This window comes from Aethalodelphis obliquidens, unplaced genomic scaffold (assembly GCF_003676395.1).
Source record: "Aethalodelphis obliquidens isolate GAN/ISIS:26980383/991018 unplaced genomic scaffold, ASM367639v1 scaffold23, whole genome shotgun sequence".
In the NCBI taxonomy this organism is placed as follows: domain Eukaryota; kingdom Metazoa; phylum Chordata; class Mammalia; order Artiodactyla; family Delphinidae; genus Aethalodelphis; species Aethalodelphis obliquidens.
The window spans coordinates 25,879,829-25,900,767 of record NW_020837967.1 but is presented as its reverse complement, the minus strand read 5'-3'; the positions used below and the strand labels follow the sequence as shown (position 1 = coordinate 25,900,767).

General features: G+C 47.3%; 1 protein-coding gene across 5 annotated transcripts; it reads left to right on the top strand.

Moving 5' to 3' along the window:
* Positions 1–5,332: 5,332 nt before the first annotated feature.
* BAMBI (BMP and activin membrane bound inhibitor) lies at positions 5,333–11,582 on the top strand. Of its 5 annotated transcripts, none has more exons than XM_027122024.1 (4): positions 5,403–5,748; positions 8,705–8,806; positions 8,902–9,189; positions 9,582–10,297. In XM_027122024.1, the coding sequence occupies exons 3-4, from the start codon at positions 8,952–8,954 to the stop codon at positions 9,998–10,000; spliced, it is 657 nt and encodes a 218-aa protein (XP_026977825.1). In that variant the 5' UTR covers positions 5,403–5,748; positions 8,705–8,806; positions 8,902–8,951; the 3' UTR covers positions 10,001–10,297. The 5 variants fall into 5 exon arrangements, with proteins under 5 accessions (XP_026977820.1, XP_026977825.1, XP_026977823.1 ...); XM_027122022.1 differs by having other exon boundaries at positions 7,341–8,806; XM_027122023.1 differs by lacking the exon at positions 5,403–5,748 and adding an exon at positions 5,758–7,820.
* Positions 11,583–20,939: the final 9,357 nt, after the last annotated feature.

Here is a 20,939-nt window from a genome sequence, read left to right as displayed (position 1 = left end):
CTGCAGCTCTGTTCATGACTTCTGCCCACAGGAAACATTTCACTGAAATGCATTAAATATTAGAAGATATGCTCATTTGGATGGCATTTCGTTTCATGGGTTGAACACATACATCAAATTTCATGTGCATCTTGATACTTTGTAAACGGCAAAACAAATACTGTATAGCTAATTATTTCCTCAGACACTGTTGCGAAATAAAAACGGAGGCAGGGACAGAAACATGATGGCAAATACCAGTAATTACAAAGTTCCACTACAAAGACCTCATTCTGTTCTGTTAATGAGATTTCAGTTTGGAAGATCCAGTGTTAGAATGGAATGAGGAGCAGTCGTTACAGCAGTCCCCCCTTTTCTGCAATTCTGATATCCGAGGTTTCAGTTACCTGATGAATTGTCCAAAAATATTAAATGGAAAATTCCAGAAATAAACAATTCATGAGTTTTACATCGCATGCCATTCTGAGCAGTGTGCTGAAATCTCGTGGTGTCCAGCGCCATCCCGCCCGGGATGTGAATCATCCCCTGTTCCCTGCGTCCTATCCCTTAGTTACTTAGTAGCCCTCTCAGTTATCAGATGGGCTGTTGCGGCCGCAGTGTTGTGTTCAAGTGACCCTTATTTTACTTAATAACGGCCCCAAAGGGCAACAAGAGGGATGCTGGCAATTCGGATATTCTCTTACTGTGCCTAAATTATACATTAAAGCTTTTTGTAGGTATGTATGAATAGGAAGAAAACCCATAGAATATATTGGGTTTAGTGCTATCTGAGGTTTCGGGCGTTCACTGAAGGTCTTGGAACATAGACCCCCCGGGTAAGCCTGGATAAAGGTGGAGCAGTGGGAACACAGGCCGGTTTTGGGCGGTGGGCCAGGATGCAAGGTTTCAGCCAACGTCAAGCGAGAGCCTAAATGTTTGATTGTCTAATGAAAATATCAGAGCTTTTAATTTTAATGGTTTGTACATGAACATTAAAAAAAAAATCCAAAAAAAGACAAGTATTGCCAGCTAAGGAGATAGAACGCCAAATACTGTCCATTGCTTGAATCTGAACAGCATTCTGGGTCAAGGATGTTCCGTTAAGCAGGAATTTAAGGTAATTTCTCTGCTTTAAAAGATTAATTTACCATTTTAGTTAAAAGAACAAAAGGAATCAACCTCGTTATTTGACATCAGATAGGCAAAACTAGCAGAAATTATTGAATAATTTCTAAAAGTTCTACTGGCTTAATTGGAGATTACATTCACATAAGTCAATAGAACAAAGGCTATATCAAGGATCACACAGAATATATTCGATACTATTTGATTATAAATAATGTCCATTGTTAAGTTCATGATGTTCTTTTACTCCGTTTCTTACTGTATTCTAAAGTTAGTTGCTTTAAAAATTCTCAACACAACAGATACTCTGTGGTATTTGTAAAACTCAATAGCATTTTTGCTAGTCTGTAGGAGGATGGGCATTTGGGAATGTGGGCTTCAGTCTTCCCCTTTTTTTCTAGGTCCTATCACACTGTGTCCTGGACTCTGCACTCTGTCCTTTATCTCCTTTTCCATTTTGGAGGAAAAAAGAAAAGAAAAAACTTCACTAGACACTCATTCCTTTGGGCTGGGCTAATCTCTCACCTTTGACCATATTCCAAAGAAAGTAAATTTTAGCTCTGCACTCCTAACTCCTGAGAACAAATGACTTTAAAAAAACAAAAACAAAAAACAAAACTGCTCCTGGGAATTCAAAGTGTTATCTAACCTCTGTGGATTGTTGGTTGGTAGAAGATTTGTATAACAGGGAGAAATGTTAGAGTCTATCTCTAGACTGCAATAGTTTGTATGCTAGCCGGGAACTTGAACACAACTGCTTCTGAACAAAATGTACCGAGTTATTTTTCATCTGTATCGTGGAGAGAGGAATTGCTGAAATGGTGTATCACATATAATTTGGGGGAACAATGGCATTATTTGGGTAAGCAGAGATTGCTAGAGTATTTGCAGCTTTGTTAACAAAATGGCTTGGGACGTAAAAACCCTTGAGGTATTTGTTTTCCTATTTATAAGAAAAATAAAATTTAGAGTTTTTCTGTGTATAGGACAACCATGAAAATGCATCATAGTGGCATGTTGTGATTATATAGTATATATATGTTCGTGTATATCATATCTAGAACACTGTTCAAAGGTAATAAAATAAAACTCTTACAATGTTTAATTATTTCGGGTTTTAGGTCCAAAATCAGCTTTCTGTTCTTGGGTATAGATAGCTGGTTCCCAGCTTATATTTTCACAATTTCCTTCATAAGAGTAAAAAGAAATTGTCCATTGATTTCATTTGTTGATTTAAATTAAAAAAAAAATCCCACTAGATATTACTATTTTCCCCTTATCAACCTACCTGTGGGAAAGTAATAACCAAATTACATACAAAACACAAGTAAAATTCTGTAGAGAAGCAATTTTCCTTGAGCCTTAAATTGAATTAAAATGGTTGCTTATTCTTTCAACTATTGATACGGCCTCATAGTTGACATATTATCCCTAAACAAACTTTGATTTTCCATATTGATTCAAACACTCTTGTTCATTTAGTTGAAAAGTCCATGTCTGCTCCAAAACCCTTAGATAAAGTGCAGACTTGTTTCTCGTAAAAGGAATTTTTAGCCATTTAAAAAGCCTGCCCATTAAACTAATAATGAAAATAAAAGAGGCAGAATCACTGTCTGATCATGATGTTCTTATTCTGAATTGTATTTGGAACAAAAAAAGTACACATCCTGGAATAACAGCAACTGATGTTAATTCAGTAAAAGGTAAGTATCAGAGCATGAACCCTTCGGGTTGAAAGTAAAAGAACCTTAAGTAACGAGAGGACCTTATTGAGGAGCCTGAGTTAACCCTGACGTGGAATTTAAGGACCGGAAGTTAGGCCAAGGACTGGGAATCCATCTGGACTTACCTCTTTGCCACCCTGCACATCTCTGTCCGTTTTCTCTTGCTTTGCAGACAGGTGGACTCTGAATTTGTTTGTCTCTCGTGAAGTGACCTCTAGAGACTGACCAGCACCTCAGTCTAAAGACCCCGAAGAGAGAACCTAATTGGTCCAACTGGGGTCGTGTGACTAGTTATGGCCAGAGGGGCACAGTGCCCTAGGGGACGTGCCTAGGGGACGAAAGGGGACGTTCTCTGAAGGGGGCTGGGAAGGCATTCAAAGTATTTACTACAATACGACTTTCGTCAGCGCATCCCCCAGACCCTCTTCCATTAAACAGGCATTTTTATCTGCATCACAGGTAGATATGGTTATTTTCTGGGGCATCTCTGCCCACTCCTTGCTTCACATCTATGCTCCAGCAACAAAGAATTGCTTGTAGTCCCAACTACCCATCTTCTACTTACCACCCATATGCCCCCTTGCGATCAATGAATTTCACGCCTAAGTTCCTGTGGTCCTCTGTGCTTGTAATGGTCCCCTCCCAATTCTTTCATTCTTTAGGCGTCATGGCAGATGTCACTGCTTGCAGCAGACCTTCTGGACTTGCTTCCCTTCCTGGGCTCGTTATCGCTGCTGTCTGTACGCATCATAACTGTGCACATCATCTCCATCATCCCTTGTTTGTGATTTACCATGTAGGTTCTGGCATCTTTTGGACCCCGCAAGCTGTGAGCCTGGCCTACAGTGGGCGCTCCAAAATAGTTGAATGAATATGCTCGAAAAGTTTCCTGTTGGCTAATAATGGACTCTCTAGAGTTAAAAGAGAGTGTGTCATTACAGGACAAGTATTGTCTGCATAAACCCCTTAGAGCTGTTAACTTGTCAAATACTCACATGTCAGGAAGTACCAACCAAACCTCCCCTCGGGACCTGCTGGGCAGCCCCCCACTTAAGAAACGCCCACTGCTGCTTACCTGGTGCCCTAACCAGTTTAACTGCCTCTTAAAACTTATGCTGGGCTGGCGCTCCTCTCCTTTTAGACGCAATTTTGATCCAGTGAGGTAATGCGCAGAACATCAGTTTATGAAATTATTTTATTTTTTCTGCATATACACGTTATTTTTCAAAGGCAATTTCACTAACTACATCCTGCAGCTCTGTGGACTTACAACATTAATTTACAAGGTTGGCCTTGATTTTCAGTCGAGACATATATATGTATGTGTGTGTATATATATACACACAAAAAAATATATGTATACAAAAAATATATATAGAGAGATATATTTTTCTTCTTAGTCTTAATTTCTGCACTCTTTAGTCCTCAAGGGTTTGACTGCTTCTCCTGCCTTAGCGTTAAATGCGCCTTTCCCCCTCGCCCCACCCCTTGACATTTTATCAGGTAGCAAAAAGCTGGCTGATCCTAAAAGGAAATTTTGCAAATGGTTGACTTTTGTTAACCCCAGGTTTGGGAGGGAGGGGAGAAAAGAGCTTCCCTCAGATAAGAGTTTTAAACTGAATTTCCTCTCCACAAAAATAGAAAAACAACAGCAACCCTCCCAGGACCGCCTTTGGGCACTTTGTGGCGGGCAACCCCCCAAGTCCTAGTAAGTGAATTAGCATCTCAGAAGGGCGCTCCCCGCGGGGCTGGCACTGATCAGGGTCAGCCGGTGTGTTTGCCGGCGACTGTTCGGGGGGGTGGTTAATTGAGTGTCAGTCTCGGCCAGTGTCGTCTCGCTGGCGCCGGGCGCTTTTGGATTTGCTAATTCTCGTTAAGTGTCTGTGGCCGGCTACTCGTCCCGTCTACCCGGGAGAACTCGGCGGCCCCTGCAGATCGACAGCCTGTCTGGGCCTTATTGATCACTCGGCTGGGCGGACGCGCGGAAGGGGCGGGGGGAGGGCTGAACGCGCCCCCTTCCCGCCCGGACGCCCTCCCCGGGCGCGCGCCGGCCCGCAGGGCCCACGCCGGGGGCCGCCCCCGCTCCCCCGAGCTCCCGAGGCGCGCCGCGCGACGGGAGGGGTCCGAAGGCGGCCGCGCGGGTCACTCGCGAGTTTCGGGGAACGACAAGGAAGCCACGCGCTGGCGCACGCCGGCCCGAGGCAGCGCAGTGAGGGTCACGGAGGCGGGGGCCCGAGGCATGGCCTGAGGCCCGGCTCAACCAGCCGCTCCCGAAGGTCACGGGCGCGCGGCCTCCGCGAGGGGGAGCGCGGGAGACGGCCGGCGCCCTCCGCAGCCCAGACGCCGGCGCCGCTCGGAGCCGCGGGGCAGCGCCCTCAGCCCGCGCCCGGCCCCGCCCCCTGGCTGCGGGAGGAGCGGCTGGAGCCTGGCGGCCAATCGGACGGCGCCGGCGCGGCCGGGGCGGGGCGGCGCCGGCCGGCTCCCAGCGCGGGGCGCTATTTACGGCGAGGAGCCGGCCTGATCCGGGCGGGTGTAGGCGGTAGCTCGCGGCGGGCGGTGTTTGCGCGCTCCGGCGCTCGCGCCTTCGCCGAGTGGCCGGCCGAACGCTGGGAACGGAGCCGGGCGCCCACTCCGACCGCCGCGCCGAGCGGGCGGAGCGGAGGAGCGCGCCTTGCGGAGTCGGACCCTGCCCCGCGCGCCCTCCAGCCGCGCTCCATGCTCCGGCCGCGGCCCGGCCCCGCGCCCCGGGCAGCACCCATGCCCTGCACGCGCCGGGAGCCGTAGGCTGCAGCTGCGCCGCGGCTCCGGGAGCCGGCGGGGGCGCCGCGGCCGTGGGGGGCGTCCATGGATCGTCACTCCAGCTACATCTTCATCTGGCTGCAGCTCGAACTCTGCGCCATGGCCGTGCTGCTCACCAAAGGTGGGTGCCCGCCGGCCAGCCGGCTGGGCGCGCGCTCGCCGGGGAGGGCCGCGGGGTCCCGGGGCGCCCGCCGCCAGGGCTTTGTTAGCGGCGGGAGAGGTGGCCTCCCTCGCGGGGCCCGCAGGTCGCGACAAGTTGCCCGTCCTTAGAAGTCGCGGCGGTGGCTTCGCGGCCGCCCCGGGGTGTCCCGGGCCCGACGCGCGGAGATGGAGTGACAGCCTGCGGGCGAGTGGTTGTCAGTGTTTGTACAGGTCGGCCCGTCGTGAACTTCCGATCGCTGCAGCCGGGGAGCGGGGCCCGAGTGTGGGGCGGAGGCGGCCGGGAGGGACGGCGGACCCCGCCCCCGTCGCCCAGTGCCCGCGTGTGCGCGTCTCCGTCGTGAGTGTGTGTCTCGGTGGTCTGCGCGGCTCTGTATTTGAGTGTGTCTCTGCTGCGAGTGCGTGTGTGTATTGCAGTGTCTCTGTCCGTGAGTGTGTGTGTGTCTTCGAGCGAGGGTGCTTGTGAGCCCGCGAGCGTGTGTGCCGTCCGAGGGGTGTGCGTGTGTGCAGGAGTGTGGGCTGTGTTGCTTCTCAGGGGTTGGGAGGTGGGGGCTCTGTCAGCGGTCGTGTTTCCCACTCACCTCATATTTTATAAACGCTACTCAAAAAAAAAAAGCAGCGGTCAGTTTCTTTTTTTCCCTGCAGTCTTTCGCCGTTTAGGTCGAAATAACCCAAACAACTGCCTCCGGGTTTCAAGGTCCCCCAGCCTCCCTCGCCAGGAACTCTCCCTGCTGTTTGCTCTGCGAACAGATACTTTTTTAGAAAATAGGAAGCATTTTTAGCTTTCTCCACCCCGCATCCCACGCCCCCTTTCCTCTAATTGCCATGTAGCAGGCATGAGGTTGAAGGATACGCCAGGCCAGCGAGGATGATGTGCTGCAGTATTTATTTACTTTGCAAGGAAGGCTGTAATCAACCCTAAATAACAGCCCTCGCGGGGTGCAGAGGGGAGCCTCCTGGCCCTATCAAAGGCCGGCCGAACGGGGCCGGACTGCGGCTGACATAAGTCGCAGATACCGAAACTATGTGCCTGATAATGATATAATTAGGGGATCAGAGGTTTCTGACTGCTGCGGACTTCAAACGCTTTGGAAGAAGCCCGCAGTCTCTCCTGTAGCCGTCCGGACTGAAGCAGACATTTTTGTTTAATCACCACATACAGTAACTAGAAAGGGGGGCAGACAGAAGAGCATTGTTCCCTGTTTCAAAATACCAGTCCCCTCCTGGCCTTCCACGTGCCACAGGAAGAAACTTTATGAAACGGCAGAAATAGAGTTTTAATACAGTAACACAAAAGTCCATTCAACTTGCTCCAATGTGGCTCCAATTAAAAAAAAAAAAGTTGTTAGAGCTTTCCTAGTTACCTGTCAAGATTTTATTAGACTGTTTTAGGTCACTGAAAATACAGTCTTTCAAACAGGCTCTCGTAAACACTGAGGCAGCCTTCTACTTGTGTTCAGCTTCTTTTCTGCACGAGGTCTGAAGTGACTGGGATCAAAACTGACTTTTAATCTGTTTTATGTCTACTTTCAATCTGTCTGTGGAAATTGTCAGACTTAGGGATCTGCAGTCATCACCACTTAAGACCAGTGAGCTTTATGCGAAAGAGCAAGAAGCTTGGAAAGAGGAGTAAAGAGCTTCTGCGAAGCAGGCTTCTGACTGGAAGGTCTTGCTTACTGGAGAAGGGACCTGGGCCCAGACCAGGACAGCAGCAGGACAGGACAGGAGCAAGACCTCCGGCTTTGCGGGGTGGCACCCAGGTTGCCAAAGATCTGTGTTTACTTGGCTGCATTTTTAGACCTGAAGCATTAGCAGATGCTGGTGAAGGCTGAGTGCTCGGTCCGGTGGCCTGGAATTTGGACAGATAGTTAAATGAGACCTCTTACTTGGGCACTCGCGGGAGGAGGGAGGAAGAAAGGCGAGGCTGGGAAGAGGTTTGCAAAGCGGTAGTGCCCCGTGTCGGTGTTGGTGTTCAATTTCAGGGCGTCGGTTTCTGTAACCAGGCCGAACTTCAGAGGAGGAAGCTGGGGAGAGGTGTGTACCCGAGTTCAGTTCACAGCAGCTTCAGCCGTGGCAGGTGACAGTGGCTGCGGTCCACCGGGTCAGATAGCGTGTGAGCGAGCGCTCCCAGAGCCAGATAATTTCAACGAGAAGTTGACGTGGAAGCCTCAGATCTTGCGCTGTGACTTGCAACTCACAAACTAAGTTTTATAAAGGAAACTTTTAATCACTTCCCATAGAAAAATTTGAGGTTTCCTTAAGGATTTTTCATTCAACCAGCAGAGGTTTTTCTGTTTCAGTGTTTCCCCTTTTAGATCCCATGTTGAATTACATAAAACTGGGGAGTCTGGGGGGGGTGAGCCTTGCAGTTTTACCCCCTCCTCCCTGCTCCCAGTTTTATGACTTTCCATTTGGGCTGAAAGAAACTGACTTTGGCAAGCAAACCACTAATTGTAAAGTGCCTAGTTCCTGTTTTACAGCATACTGGCTAAAAGCTCCCCTGCATGCAGAGATCTTTATAGGCAAAGTTTGCCTTTTCTAGAGAGGTTGCAAATAGCTACCCAGTTTCATAGTTTTCAGCCCCCCTGGCCGGAGCAACTTCTAGATTGCTGTGTTTCTGATTAGTAGCTTTACGAGATGTTAGCTAAGGCTCTTGCGTCTCGGTGCAGCCCTTTGAGGTAGTAACCGACTCAGCAGCTGCAATGGAATACGTACACTGACAGAATCTCAAAGCGTAGCGTTTCACGTTGTACGGTCGCGTAGGATTAACTGAGTAAATAATGTAATTTACCTTTTACGGTGGGAGAAATTATGGGGGTGATTATTTTGCTTCAGAAACAAAAGTGTTATTTTTCATTATCCGCTAACTTATCCTAAATTGAACTTTTCTCTGCTACGTGGATTAATACATTTCTAAGATGATATTTCCCTGGCTTGGGATCCAAGCACCGGCTTGCACAAAGGGCTTTCCCCGTCCACGCGGACTGCCCTTCGAAGCCCTCAGCTGAATATTCTCTAAAGTGAGTGTCTTTGAGATCGGGGGTTGAGCAGTTGCTTACGTGGATGCCTTATCTGGTCTCTGAAGCCGTCTGATGCAGTTTCCCCTTGTTTGCAGGTGAAATCAGATGCTACTGCGATGCCGCCCACTGCGTGGCTACTGGTTACATGTGTAAATCGGAGCTGAGCGCCTGCTTCTCCAAACTTCTTGATCCTCAGAACACAAATTCCCCTCTCACGCACGGCTGCCTGGACTCTCTCGCAAGCACAGCAGATGTCTGCCAAGCCAGACAGGTCCACAACCACTCTGGCAGCGCTGCGCCCACGCTGGAGTGCTGCCACGAGGACATGTGCAATTACAGGGGGCTGCAGGACGTCCTCGCCCCTCCCAAGGGGGAGGCCTCAGGTAGGGAGAAGCCCTCTGACCGAGCCCTTGCCTGGTCTCTACTGATGTTGTTGTTAACGTAATCGGGGATAGCAGAGGGAGAAGCACAGCTGGGTGCAAGAGGCATCTCTACTGGGTAGCTTTCGTGTCCGCGTGAGCGTTAGATGTCTGTCTGCGTAATAGGTTTTGCCTGTTTTTCCAACATTTTGAAGCCACTAAGAGACCATTACTAATCAGTAATGACAGTTCGAAAACAAGTGTTTTTGGAAGCTTCTCTGCCACACTGGCAGCATTTCTGTTCTAAATATTGATTGACTTGTAAGCTTCTCTTTAATGGGGTACCACGTTGAAAACGGAGGGGTGCCCGCAAACGTCTCCAGGAGGGCTTGATCGTTTTGCTTGTGTTCCTTTAGGACAAGGGAACAGGTATCAGCATGACGGGAGCAGAAACCTCATCACCAAGGTGCAGGAGCTGACGTCCTCCAAAGAGCTGTGGTTCCGGGCGGCGGTGATCGCCGTTCCCATCGCCGGGGGGCTGATCCTAGTGTTGCTGATTATGTTGGCCCTGAGGATGCTGCGGAGCGAGAGCAAGAGGCTGCAGGACCAGCGGCAGCAGATGCTGTCGCGTTTGCACTACAGCTTTCACGGACACCACTCCAAAAAGGGGCAGGTGGCAAAGCTAGACTTGGAGTGCATGGTGCCCGTGACCGGCCATGAGAACTGCTGTCTGACCTGCGACAAGACGAGACAGGCTGACCTCAGCCACGACCGGATCCTGTCGCTCGTGCACTGGGGCATGTACAGTGGGCACGGGAAGCTGGAGTTCGTATGACGGGGTCTCACGGAACTGGACCTCTGGGGCCCTTTGAGTTCTGCTGGCCGGGAGCACTTTATCTGAAGAAAAACAAACTCGCGTCATGACCTTCGAGAGATAGAATGACCTCTGCAAACAGAATCTTGGATATTTCTTCTGAAGGATTATTTGCACAGACTTAAATACAGTCAAAATGTATTATTTGCTTTAAAAGTATAAAAAGCAAAGAGAAGACTCTGTACACTGTTACCAGGGTTATTTGCATCCAGAGGGAGCTGGAATCGAGTACCTAAATAAAAGAACGTGTGCTCTGTGTAAGCTCTTACATCCTGATTTATCATAGAGGTTAAAAAAAAAAAAAAATATATATATATATATATATATATTTTTTTTTGGTCTGAAATTTTGCGGTGTCGTCATAAATTAAAAACTAAGCAGGAAGGGTAAGGAACTACGTATTAATGATACAGATGAAGGCCCGTCATCGCCCAGAGTAGGGTCTCAACCATAGATTTTGGCTTAACTTTTTCACTTTTATTATTTTTTTAAACAAGACCAAGATCTCGTTTTTTCTTACGTGGCACGTGTGTCATTTTCTTACAGTGTGGAGAATTTCTAAATGTGTACTGCCCATCATTCAGTGTCTTACCCACAATTTTTGGTGAGGATAATGCTGGTTTTTAGCTTTCATCTAATAGAAGTCAGAAACTTATTTATACCAGGTCAGATATCACTGATCAATTTCGGAAGTTGCCTTAGCAAAGAGTGGCATTTAGCAACTTGATCTAGGTGCTCTGGAATATGTTTTTAAATGTGTCTACCTCCGATCAAAAAAGGAAAAAAAGCTTTTACTAAATGAAACTTCGTTTTGGTAAAGTTAGTCACTGTCTACTTTTACTTCTTAATTCATCAGTTTATTCTGTCTCAAACCTAATTTAATATTTTGGACCCCAAATTTAGCCAAACATGATTGTACCATGTTCCTGGTTTTTAAGCCTTCCTTCCACACAGTGTTATTATTATTTTTTTTACTTCTCAATCTTTAGAAAGATTTTCAAGAGTGAACGTTATATATCGAGATTTAAATAACAATTTCCTCCCTAAATGATTCTTTTATTTATATAATCAAATAGACTTGGTTTTAGCCACTAACACACTATGTAACAGCGTTCCCACTCCTGGAGGACTTCGGCAATGTAGCCCAGCCTGAATTTAAACCCATGCCACCTTTGTTTACTTTTTCCCCCCAGATGGGTCTTTGCTATCTTAAATGTGAGAATAATTTGTAGGTTCTTTTCTCAATACTTTTGTATATTTGAAACTTTTGCTTAAAAATTAACCTATAGCCTGCATATTTGAGTACATGTGGGGTTTTCTTTTACGAATGTTAAAGGATTTTTTGCATTTTTTTCTGGGATATTTTATGATCAGTATAATTTGGGTCCCTTAAGAAGACAGGTGCAGTTGCCCAGTTGATGGAAGAACCTGAGTTGAAATGACTAGTCTAAAAATGAATACCTAGGTTATTTAGGAACTAGTGGACCACAACCCCAAACAAATTAGGCTATGGAATAAATATGCGTTTTAATAAATGGCATTCGTGTTGTGCTTTTTGAGGTTGACAATTCTTGCACGCATGACTTACAATTTATAAAAGGTATTACGTTTTATGTGTGTCCATTTTTGAGGGAGTCAAAGAATTTTGGGGCCTAACTCTCCAAACCTAAGAGAAGAGAACGGATCAAAATGGCCAGTTGGTGAAATTTCCACCCTCACAGCCTCTTCCAAGCTTTAGATCAAATTGCAGTAATTTTGTAGCCTGAAGGTTGAAAGACTTCTTGCCTCTTCTGCGTCCTCACGTCAGGGAGCGTGTCATGCAAGTCCCATGACTCTGAAGTGGCCTGTTCCCTCGCTTGGCCCGCTCTTATTCTTGATTCACCCCGTTTCTTCCAAATACCAGTTAACTAGGAACTCAGGAATTCATTAGGAAATAAATAGAACAGTGAAGGATTGAAATTTATACTCTTGGAAACACTTTGAAATCAGTGAATTCCATCCTCCAGGAAGGCCTGCATCTGGGCTGGTGCTAAGGTCAGGGAAGTTTAGTGGCAGGTGAATACAAAGTGTCTCCACGTGGTTCTGTTTGGGCTGAGCTGCTTCCTGTTCTTTCTTGCGTAAAGGAGGCTGTTTACACCTCCCTGTTGGTGGGACGGTGGCTCTGTGCTCAGGGTGTCCTCAAGTTGTAGCCGCGTAATAGGCAGGACCTGTCTCTTTCCGTAATAACAAACCCTCTGCCTTTGCTATCTCCTTATTTAGTATTTGTACACGTTCTTGCCACCAGTTTTAAAGTCGGATCTGCACATAACTTGGACTTTTGACGAAAATATTGCAGGTTTCTCCACTTTGATTTTTCTAAGAACTAAATATAGTGTCTACTTTTGGTTCCCTGCAAGAGTGTAGAGGTTGCCAAGAGCGGAGATAGAGGACCCTTCATGAAATAATGACCTAGCTGATGCGGTGATGTAAGGATGGTGATGGATTTGTTTGTCTTTCCCTCATAGAGATGTTTGCCATTACGCTGAGGTGTCAGGACACGGCTGGGCTTACCAGGAACGGTCCTTGTTTAATATTGACATAGAACTCCCCCCAAAAGTAATTTTCCCTTTCTAAGTGGAAATTTGCCCAAACCAGAGACAAATGGGACCAAATTTGCCATGATGTTTCTGTACGTACACCCCTTAAACATTTCTGCCCCTTTTGAAAAAATTGATCTGTCCGTGGTTACATCTTTTATGTGATTTTTCCTCCCTTATTTTGAATGGCTCAGAGGCTTCCTAGAAATTGACTGGTGTGTCTCTAATTTCTGCTGAACTGATTTTATTAAAAACACTGCACCATAGGGGGTTTGACCTCCCTCCTAAAATACCAAACATGTCTGCTTTAGAAAATCACAAAGCTCTCCTCTGAAGAGCTTGTAAATCTGGTTTCAATATGGCTTGATTATAGACTAAAAGCTTGAAAGCAGTGGCGTCTCGTATCATGAGTCTGGAACTAGCCTTTTTGGGGCCAGGACAGCTTTTTTTCCTTAGACCCTCTAATTGTTCCTCTTCCGTGTCTCTTAGCCCAAATAACTTTAAACATACAAAAGCTACGTGGTGTGATGAGGTTGAACTCATCCAAGGTAGCAGTCCAGAGCACTTGCGGGTCTCACAGCCTGGGTTCCTGTGCTCCTCTGTTCCCAGACGTGTGAACTTGGGCACATTACTTAGGCTCTTTGGATACTCAGTTCAGTTACCCACACAACGGGGGCTGTAATTACACCTTATGTGATTCTTGCGACGAGGTGTAGGAGGCGGTATTCCTGCTAATACACGAGTCTTGGATGAACTCAAGTCCCGCCCCCACCAAATCCTCAAAATTGGAGAACTGATACCTGTTATTTATACAGTGGATAGTTTTATTTTACTCTTTAGTATTTCAGATCTTTGCATGTTTGAGGTTTGCAAGCCCTTCTTCAGTTGCCTGCAGACTGGATTTAACTTTTTAAATATTCACTTTCAATGGACTGCTTTTAGCCTCTCCTAGCTACAGATCATGTTGGTTTGTAATTGTTTCCTTTTGCGATAATCTGGACGGCACTGATAGGAACGTTTTCATTGTGTGCACCTATCCCGTTGGATGTTTGACGGAAGGAAGTTCTCTCAGAGTTTCAACTGCTCCAGGCGCTTAATCCATTGAGAAAACCACAAAAGCCAAGTTAGGTGTCAGAGTGCGTCAGAATTGCTCGAACAGTTTGTGTCTGATGCATTCTGAGCAAGTGCTACTATCAATTACAGTCGGCCCCATAGGTGTTCCCGACAAAATACAGCGGTTCCACTGGTTTGGAGGACTTTGTGAATGTTTTCGGGGGGCGCCCTACTTAGTAAACAATCTACTTAATTTCCCTGGATGAAGTTAATTTAGTTATTACTCTGTGGGTCGCAGTCATCAGGAGAAAAAGAACTGCTGCGACACCAACTCACTCCCTTCCTTCCACCCAATTCATTCTGTGGGTGTTGCCCTCACTGCTGACAAAAAAAACAGACCCTCGATCTGAGAATCTGAGATCCAATGCAATAATGAAATTAAATGCTCTTTCAAGTTTTGACAACTCTTTATTTGAGGTACAGTTTTAGACTAACCACAGCCTTAGAGCCTCTAATTGTTAATTTGCCAACACTGCACGGTTCTGCAGTGCGGTGGTATCGTTCGCTTGTCTGCCATTCCAGAAATTTGGAGATAGAATTGGGAAGGGGGACAGAGCTGAGTTTAACCAGATAGTAGGGTTTACTTGCAGCAAGGCAGCAATTTTCCAGTGGTTCTGCTTTGTAACCTTTAGAAGTTTTTGTTACTTGGGGAGGGCTACCAACCTGACAGCCGCAAGCGTTGCCCTTTATGTGAATATGAATGTGGATAACCAGATAGGTATTGATGAGCAATCTTGGAGACACTTTGAATGAGCAGTTAGGTAACATCTCAAGGCAGTTAAGGAGATTCCTCAAGACTTCAGGGAGATTCGTCTACCTAGTAGCCAGCGGCCAGATGGCCTCTGGGGGCTATTTCAAATTGCATTTAGTTGCCTGTATCTTGCAGATTAGATTGGACTAAGCCTGAGCAGAACCCTGGGAAGACGCGTGCATAACTGCTTATCACACACCGTATGTGTACACACAGGCCATGCCGCGGCCAAATGGTCTTTGTAATCCTGGAGTGATTATACATTTAACAGATTTCAGGGGGGCGTGTAAGTAGATGTTGGAATTTGTCAGTGATTTGCTTTTAGACACTTGAAGACTGTGTTAGTTGTGATGAATTAATCGGGTCAGAGGCTGTCGTGTGGGTTTACTCTGAAAGATCTCGCGTTACAGACCGAATGGGACAAAAATTGTGTTAGCAGTCAAAACCAAGAGGAATGCAGGAAACTCCTTACCCCTGGTCTCTTCCCCTTGGCATTTCCCTGGGGACTAATGAGGACAGTGGAGAAACACCACGCGTCAAGCCGTTTCTGCCTTTTCAAGCATTAGACATTCAGGTGGAAACCTTTTCCACTAAATGCAGTGGATGTAATTTTGATACCATAGACTTTAACTCACGGTTGCCTTGGAGAATGGGTTATTTCTCACCTGGATTTAGGGATTAAACTGTGAACTCCTCGTGGGGAGGAGCTAGCATCAGTCACCTTTGTAGGTTTCCACAGTCCAAGGAGAGAGTGAGATGAAGGACAGATCAAGGCTTCTTGTCAACAGGCATCTGAATTTAGACTGTCAGTAAATAAAGAAACATTGTCTTCTGTTTGTTTCTCTACCCCAGACTACAGTTTCCCAGATGTGTAATTTTTTTTCTCTGGGAAGCGAAGCCTAAAGGAAAGCAGATTGCTAGTGAAGGGAGAAAGCACTGAGGCATGGCCCAATCCACTAGCCACCTTTTAATGTTAGCACAGCCTCCAGGTTCATTGAAGGAAACTGATTCTCACCAGAAAGTACATCCTCCCCCCACCATGAAACCAAGAGCTGTACTTTCATCTTAGTATTTTTAAATATCCAAGATTTTCATCAAATATGGTTTCTCTAAGGAGTCAGGAATAAGTGCCCGAGCGCTGTGCTCATCACAGAGCTCAGGGATCTGGAACTTGCAGGTGGATACGCTATTTCATCCGCAACTGCGGCAACTGGGGCAGCTTTGGCGAATTCCTTTTCTTCTCCTGGAAATGAGCCTCTGACCAGATGCTATAATAAAAGCAAAGAATAGTCTGCTGTGTCTTTTATTCAAGGACACACCAAAAGTTACAAATAAATTACCTGCCCCCTTCAAACGTTCAGCATTTTCATCTGAAAATGCTTGTACTTCAAAAGCCAAGGGGTTCTGGTGCGTCCATTTGCAGTTTTATAAATTTAGACTCTGTATAGCTTTCTTTTATTACATTATTATATAGTTTTTATTATTGTAATATAATTATTATACCATTATATATTATACTAATATAATCAATATGATATAATTAACATAGCATTAATAACATTAACTTTATTAATATATTATATCATATAAATATATTACTGGTTAATATAATTAATATACATAATGCAGTTGATATTTTATATTTCACTGTTTTTTATTATTATATAGTTTATTATATTATATATATATATTATTTCTCTTAAGAAACTTAGTCATGCATAGATATGTAACCAAAGGTAAATTTAAGATGTATGTGTAAAGGCCTTTCCAATCCTCATATTATTTCTAGTGTCCCATATTCTTTTATTTATTTAAAAACATTTTATATGTACCTGTATTTATATTTTCCATGAGTCCTGGCTCAAAGCGACGTCAACCCGCTGCCAGCAGTGTTTGTTAGAAATACGAGTGAAGTGTGGAAAAGAGGAACGCCATTTCCTCAAAAGCAGCACTGGTGTCGGCCAGCATTTTCAAAGGCAAATTTTCTGCAGAATCTGCCGTGGCAGCGATCCTGCGAGTCTCCCCTGGGACTCTTCGTGTCCCGCTACGATGTCACAGGAGGACGAAGCACGGAGGTGGCACTGCTGGCGGGGGCGTCTGAAGGGGGTCGTCCGTCCCTGCGGGATGCTGAATGTCAAGGGTCATTTCCCGGGCCTGACGCTTGACTGTGAAGCGGGTTAGGAGGTCAGTCTTTCCAGGCGCTGGCCTGTGACGAGCACTAGAGGTGGACCGTAACCCCCGACGTCCTCACCCACCTTGTTTAACCACAGGAGGCTGTGGGTTGGCATTTGTATGCAAATTGGGGTGAGTACCTCACCGGTGGCTTTGAAATGTTCGGTTTGTTCATCCCAACGTGGGAAGCGCGGCCTCTTCCTGGTGGGGGAAGGTTTATGGGGCTCTTATTCGTGGCCCTCAGCAGTGAGTGAAGTCCAGCAGTGACCGACACCCTCGGCGTTTTCATTCGCTCACGCTGGCCTTCGGGAGTGCAAGTGGCCGCTGGTCCCTGGACTGACCTGGACGGAGGGGCCCCCGGGAGCCGCCGGCTCTCCGGTGGTGGAGCTCCCCCCCACCCCTGCTCCCGGCTGGGCCTGAGCACCAAAGCAGCAGGCGACCGAAAGGGGAAAACTCCTGTCTTCAGAATATCCATCACATAAACACTGTGTCTGGAGAAAAATAAATTGGTCATTTCCTGTGGCTTCCTCTCCCCACCTATTCTGGGAAAAGGCCCCTCCCTCCTGGGCTTGAAGAAGATCTGCCGTGAAGTCTCTCCCTAGGTGGGTATTTGTGGGAACTTGCTTGAGTCAAAAGCAGTCGTTCAAAGTGCTCGTCCGGACGTTTTAATCGTCTTTTCGGGGGCCGTGGTGGGATGGTTCTGGCTTGCGAGGGACCTGGGTTTGCATCCCGACTTGGCTTACCTGTGATGGGACCTCAGCCTAACTAACCCCTGTTTCCTCACTGACACGCGAAGATAATAATGTTCTCAGCACTTTGGGCTGCTGGGAGGATTAACTAAGATAATGAAAATAAAGGTTTAGCTCAATCCTTTGTGGAGTTGTAAATGTTAGCCATCACGACGAGGTGTTGTCCCTTCATAAACGCTCCCGATGCTTAGAACAGACGCACAGGTGCCCGGGGGTCCGCAGGCCCACTTTACAGTCCAAGAGACAGACTGGATAGTTTCAAAGATCCAGTGACGTGCCGTCGTTTTTATATGTGTGTCTTTAATTTGTCCAGGTTAACCTTCCACGTTTATAGTTTGCTCAAGACAGTAGGAAAGTACTTCATTTTAATTGAAAAAAATATGGAAACTACAATATCCCTGGTAGGAAAAGTTTACTTATTAGGAACCTTTATGATGTCTGCATCAGCACAGAGCAGGTTGTGTAACGCTCTCCACAATCAGGGAGGGCATGTTATCTGCTCCCTGACAACAAATGCCTGTTTTTGCACATTCTGTTAATGAATACACACCTCCCGAATGTGCTAGTCTGCCTGGCTGACCTAGTGACAGAGGGGCAGCCACAGTCCACAGCTTCGAGCCCAGGGAGCACAAGCACGTGGCCTGGTCCCCCGTTTTGCCACTCGGGGGTCCGTGTGCTGAGCTGGTGAGAGTCACCTCCACAGGAAGGCGAGAGGCATGTTAAGATTTTGTTCCGGACCATTCCTGGGTTCCATAAGCTCAGTGAGGACTGCTCTCATGAGAATCTGTGCTTCTGTGGAATCTGTTGGCCTAAAACCACACTGCAGGGACTTCCCTGGTGGTGCAGTGGTTAAGAATCCGCCTGCCAGTGCAGGGGACACGGGTTCGAGCCCTGGTCCGGGAAGATCCCACATGCGGCGAAGCAACTAAGCCCGTGCGCCACAACTACTGCTCCTGAGCTCTAGAGCCCACGAGCCACAACTACTGAGCCCACGAGCCACAACTACTAAAACCCGCGCGCCTAGAGCCCGTGCTCCACAACAAGAGAAGCCACTGCAATGAGAAGCCCGCGCACCGCGACGAAGAGTAGCCCCCGCTTGCCACAACTGGAGAAAGCCCGCACACAGAAACAGACCCAACACAGCCAAAAATAAATAAATAAAATAAATAAATTTATTTTAAAAAAACACACTGCAGCTTTGATAATAGGAGAACCAATCATAAATCCACCAATTTGTCATTTATTTTTCCTTATGAGGAATGTGGTGACACCAGTCGTCCTGTGTCTCTGAGTGTTCCTGTAGGCCAGCCTCGTGGGCATGTCACTTAAGAAGTTGACAGATCAGCGGGGCCTCCCCAGCCCAGGGCTCTGTCTGTGGGTCCCATGTCCGTCGACACAGCGCCTTCGAGCAGTCCCAGCCTCTTCCTGGACCGCCTGCGTGTGAGAGGCAGGTGGCAGGTGCAGCACGTCTCCCTTTAGCTCTGGAACCGTTCCCCCCATCCTAGGCCTTTTGCCCCTTGTTTCTTCAGACCCGCTTGGATGTGGCTTGCATTGTTAATGATTAACGTCAGGCCCCCATCTCTCCCTCTAGGCTTGGGGTGTCCTGTCTGTGACACTCCACAGCTCAGGCCATCTCTCTGGGTTCTGCGTCAGGCCGGTTTCGCGCCCTTTTGCTCTGACTTAATGTCATGTTTCTCCTGTGAGCGTGTCTCTAGGTTTGGCTTTTCTGCCTAGCCTGTTTGTCTTCCAGTAATATGACTGGACACAGACCTTTCACCTCGGCTCTGACTGGGCTGCGCTCTGTGTCAGCCCTGGTGCCCTGGTGCCGTGATGTCAGGCTGGCCACAGCCAGCGCTGGACCAGGCCCGAGTCACCCGCCTGCCTGGGCCTGGGAACCCTGGACTCTTAGATACAAACTTGGCTTCACACTCAAGAATCACATGTTCATGAACCTCACCTAGACACATCTAACCCTACATTCCTGGTGGGCGTTCCTTACCCAAAGATAATGCAGGATTGGACCCTGTGCACTTAGGGGGTCAGAGGTAAGTTGGAGTCCTCATGGCCAAGACAGTGGTTGAAGGAGGTGACCCGCACCACTGGGAGTGAGGACACACTGGCAGTTTCTCTGGTGGCCCCTGAGCTTATCACAAAAGGGGATGTCCGTTTTTTCCGGGCCCTGGTCTGACGGTTTGCACTGAAATCTGTTATAATTGCTCTAATTCTTGCTGCAGGCAGAACAATTTAGGCTCAGCCACTCTTTGGTTCTCCGCGGTGACATTTCCAGTCCCCTCCAGCCTGTTACGTTGCCCGTGAGAAGGAGAAATAAGTCTTCCACACCCACCGGGAGGCTTCTCTAAGGAGCCAAGGGGGCGCTCCTGGCAGAGCCGGGAGAAACGAAGAGACCTGCGCCTTCCCAAGCGTGCCTGCTCCCCGTGGCTGGAGGCTACCTGAATTCATAGGCCCAGGAACCACCAGCTGGATCTGGTTGGATGAGATGTTACAGGTTTTCTGGCCAAACTGTTGGCCCACAGAGGCAGCTGGTCAGGCTGTCAGCCCCTGGCTCCCCTGGCAGGGTGGTTCAAACCCAGGATGTCAGAGGGGGTGAGCACCCCGCCCTGGCCAGGCCTAGTGGGGATGTGCGCCCCAGAAAGCCCACGGGCTTCTGCCGCAGGCTCCTTGACGCCCTGTGCCAAGGTGGGGTCTGGGCAGTGCTGGCCGCAGGCTGGCTGAGGACGCGCCGCAGCCTTGGCAGCCCGTGGAGAGGGGCTGCAGAGCCTTCCTGCGTGCTCTGGCCCGTTCCTTGGGCAGCACGATGATCCCTGCACAGCGCAGGGATCGATAAAAGCTACCACAGCTGCTGCTGTTTCTCTGCTAACATCGTTCTCTTGGCCCCTGTTCACTATGGTGCAACTATGATGAAGTCGGTTCTTAGTTTTTGAAAAAGAAGCCATTTGTTCAAAAATTCCACATTGACTAGTGAGACTGAGTCAATCATGCCATCTTTCAGCTTCTTTTTTTTCATTTGTAAAATGAGAGTCACAATAACGCTGTTTCCTTCCCACCTTAGAAGTATGCTATGGGAATTCTGCACGGCTAGCAAGGCCTTTTGAGCTCCTTGGGAAAGGCACTATAAAATAAAAATCACTGTTAAGGTACTATTTTGAAATAAAGAGAAAGATTCTCGTGTTTCTGTATTTTTATTTCTTTTATACTTCTTGTTCTATTACTCTTTCCATATCGGTTTTGAATCATTTCTCCTCTCTCTAATATTTATAATGAAACCATAAAATTTGCTTTAAGGAGACAGAACATGGTCTACATAGCAGTTACAAGGTTAGGGCCATCTTTCCTTTTTTCCACCAATACAAGCATTACCTGTTTGAAGTATTGTTTCTAATTGAATTTACATTTACAGAAAACCTCAGGCTTAGAATTTGGGCCAAGGTGGGTAGAGAGAAAAGTCCAAACAGTATAATTATCAGAAGTGGTAGCGGCACTGTTGAGTACCGTCCGAACCAAACATGCTGACTTTTCTT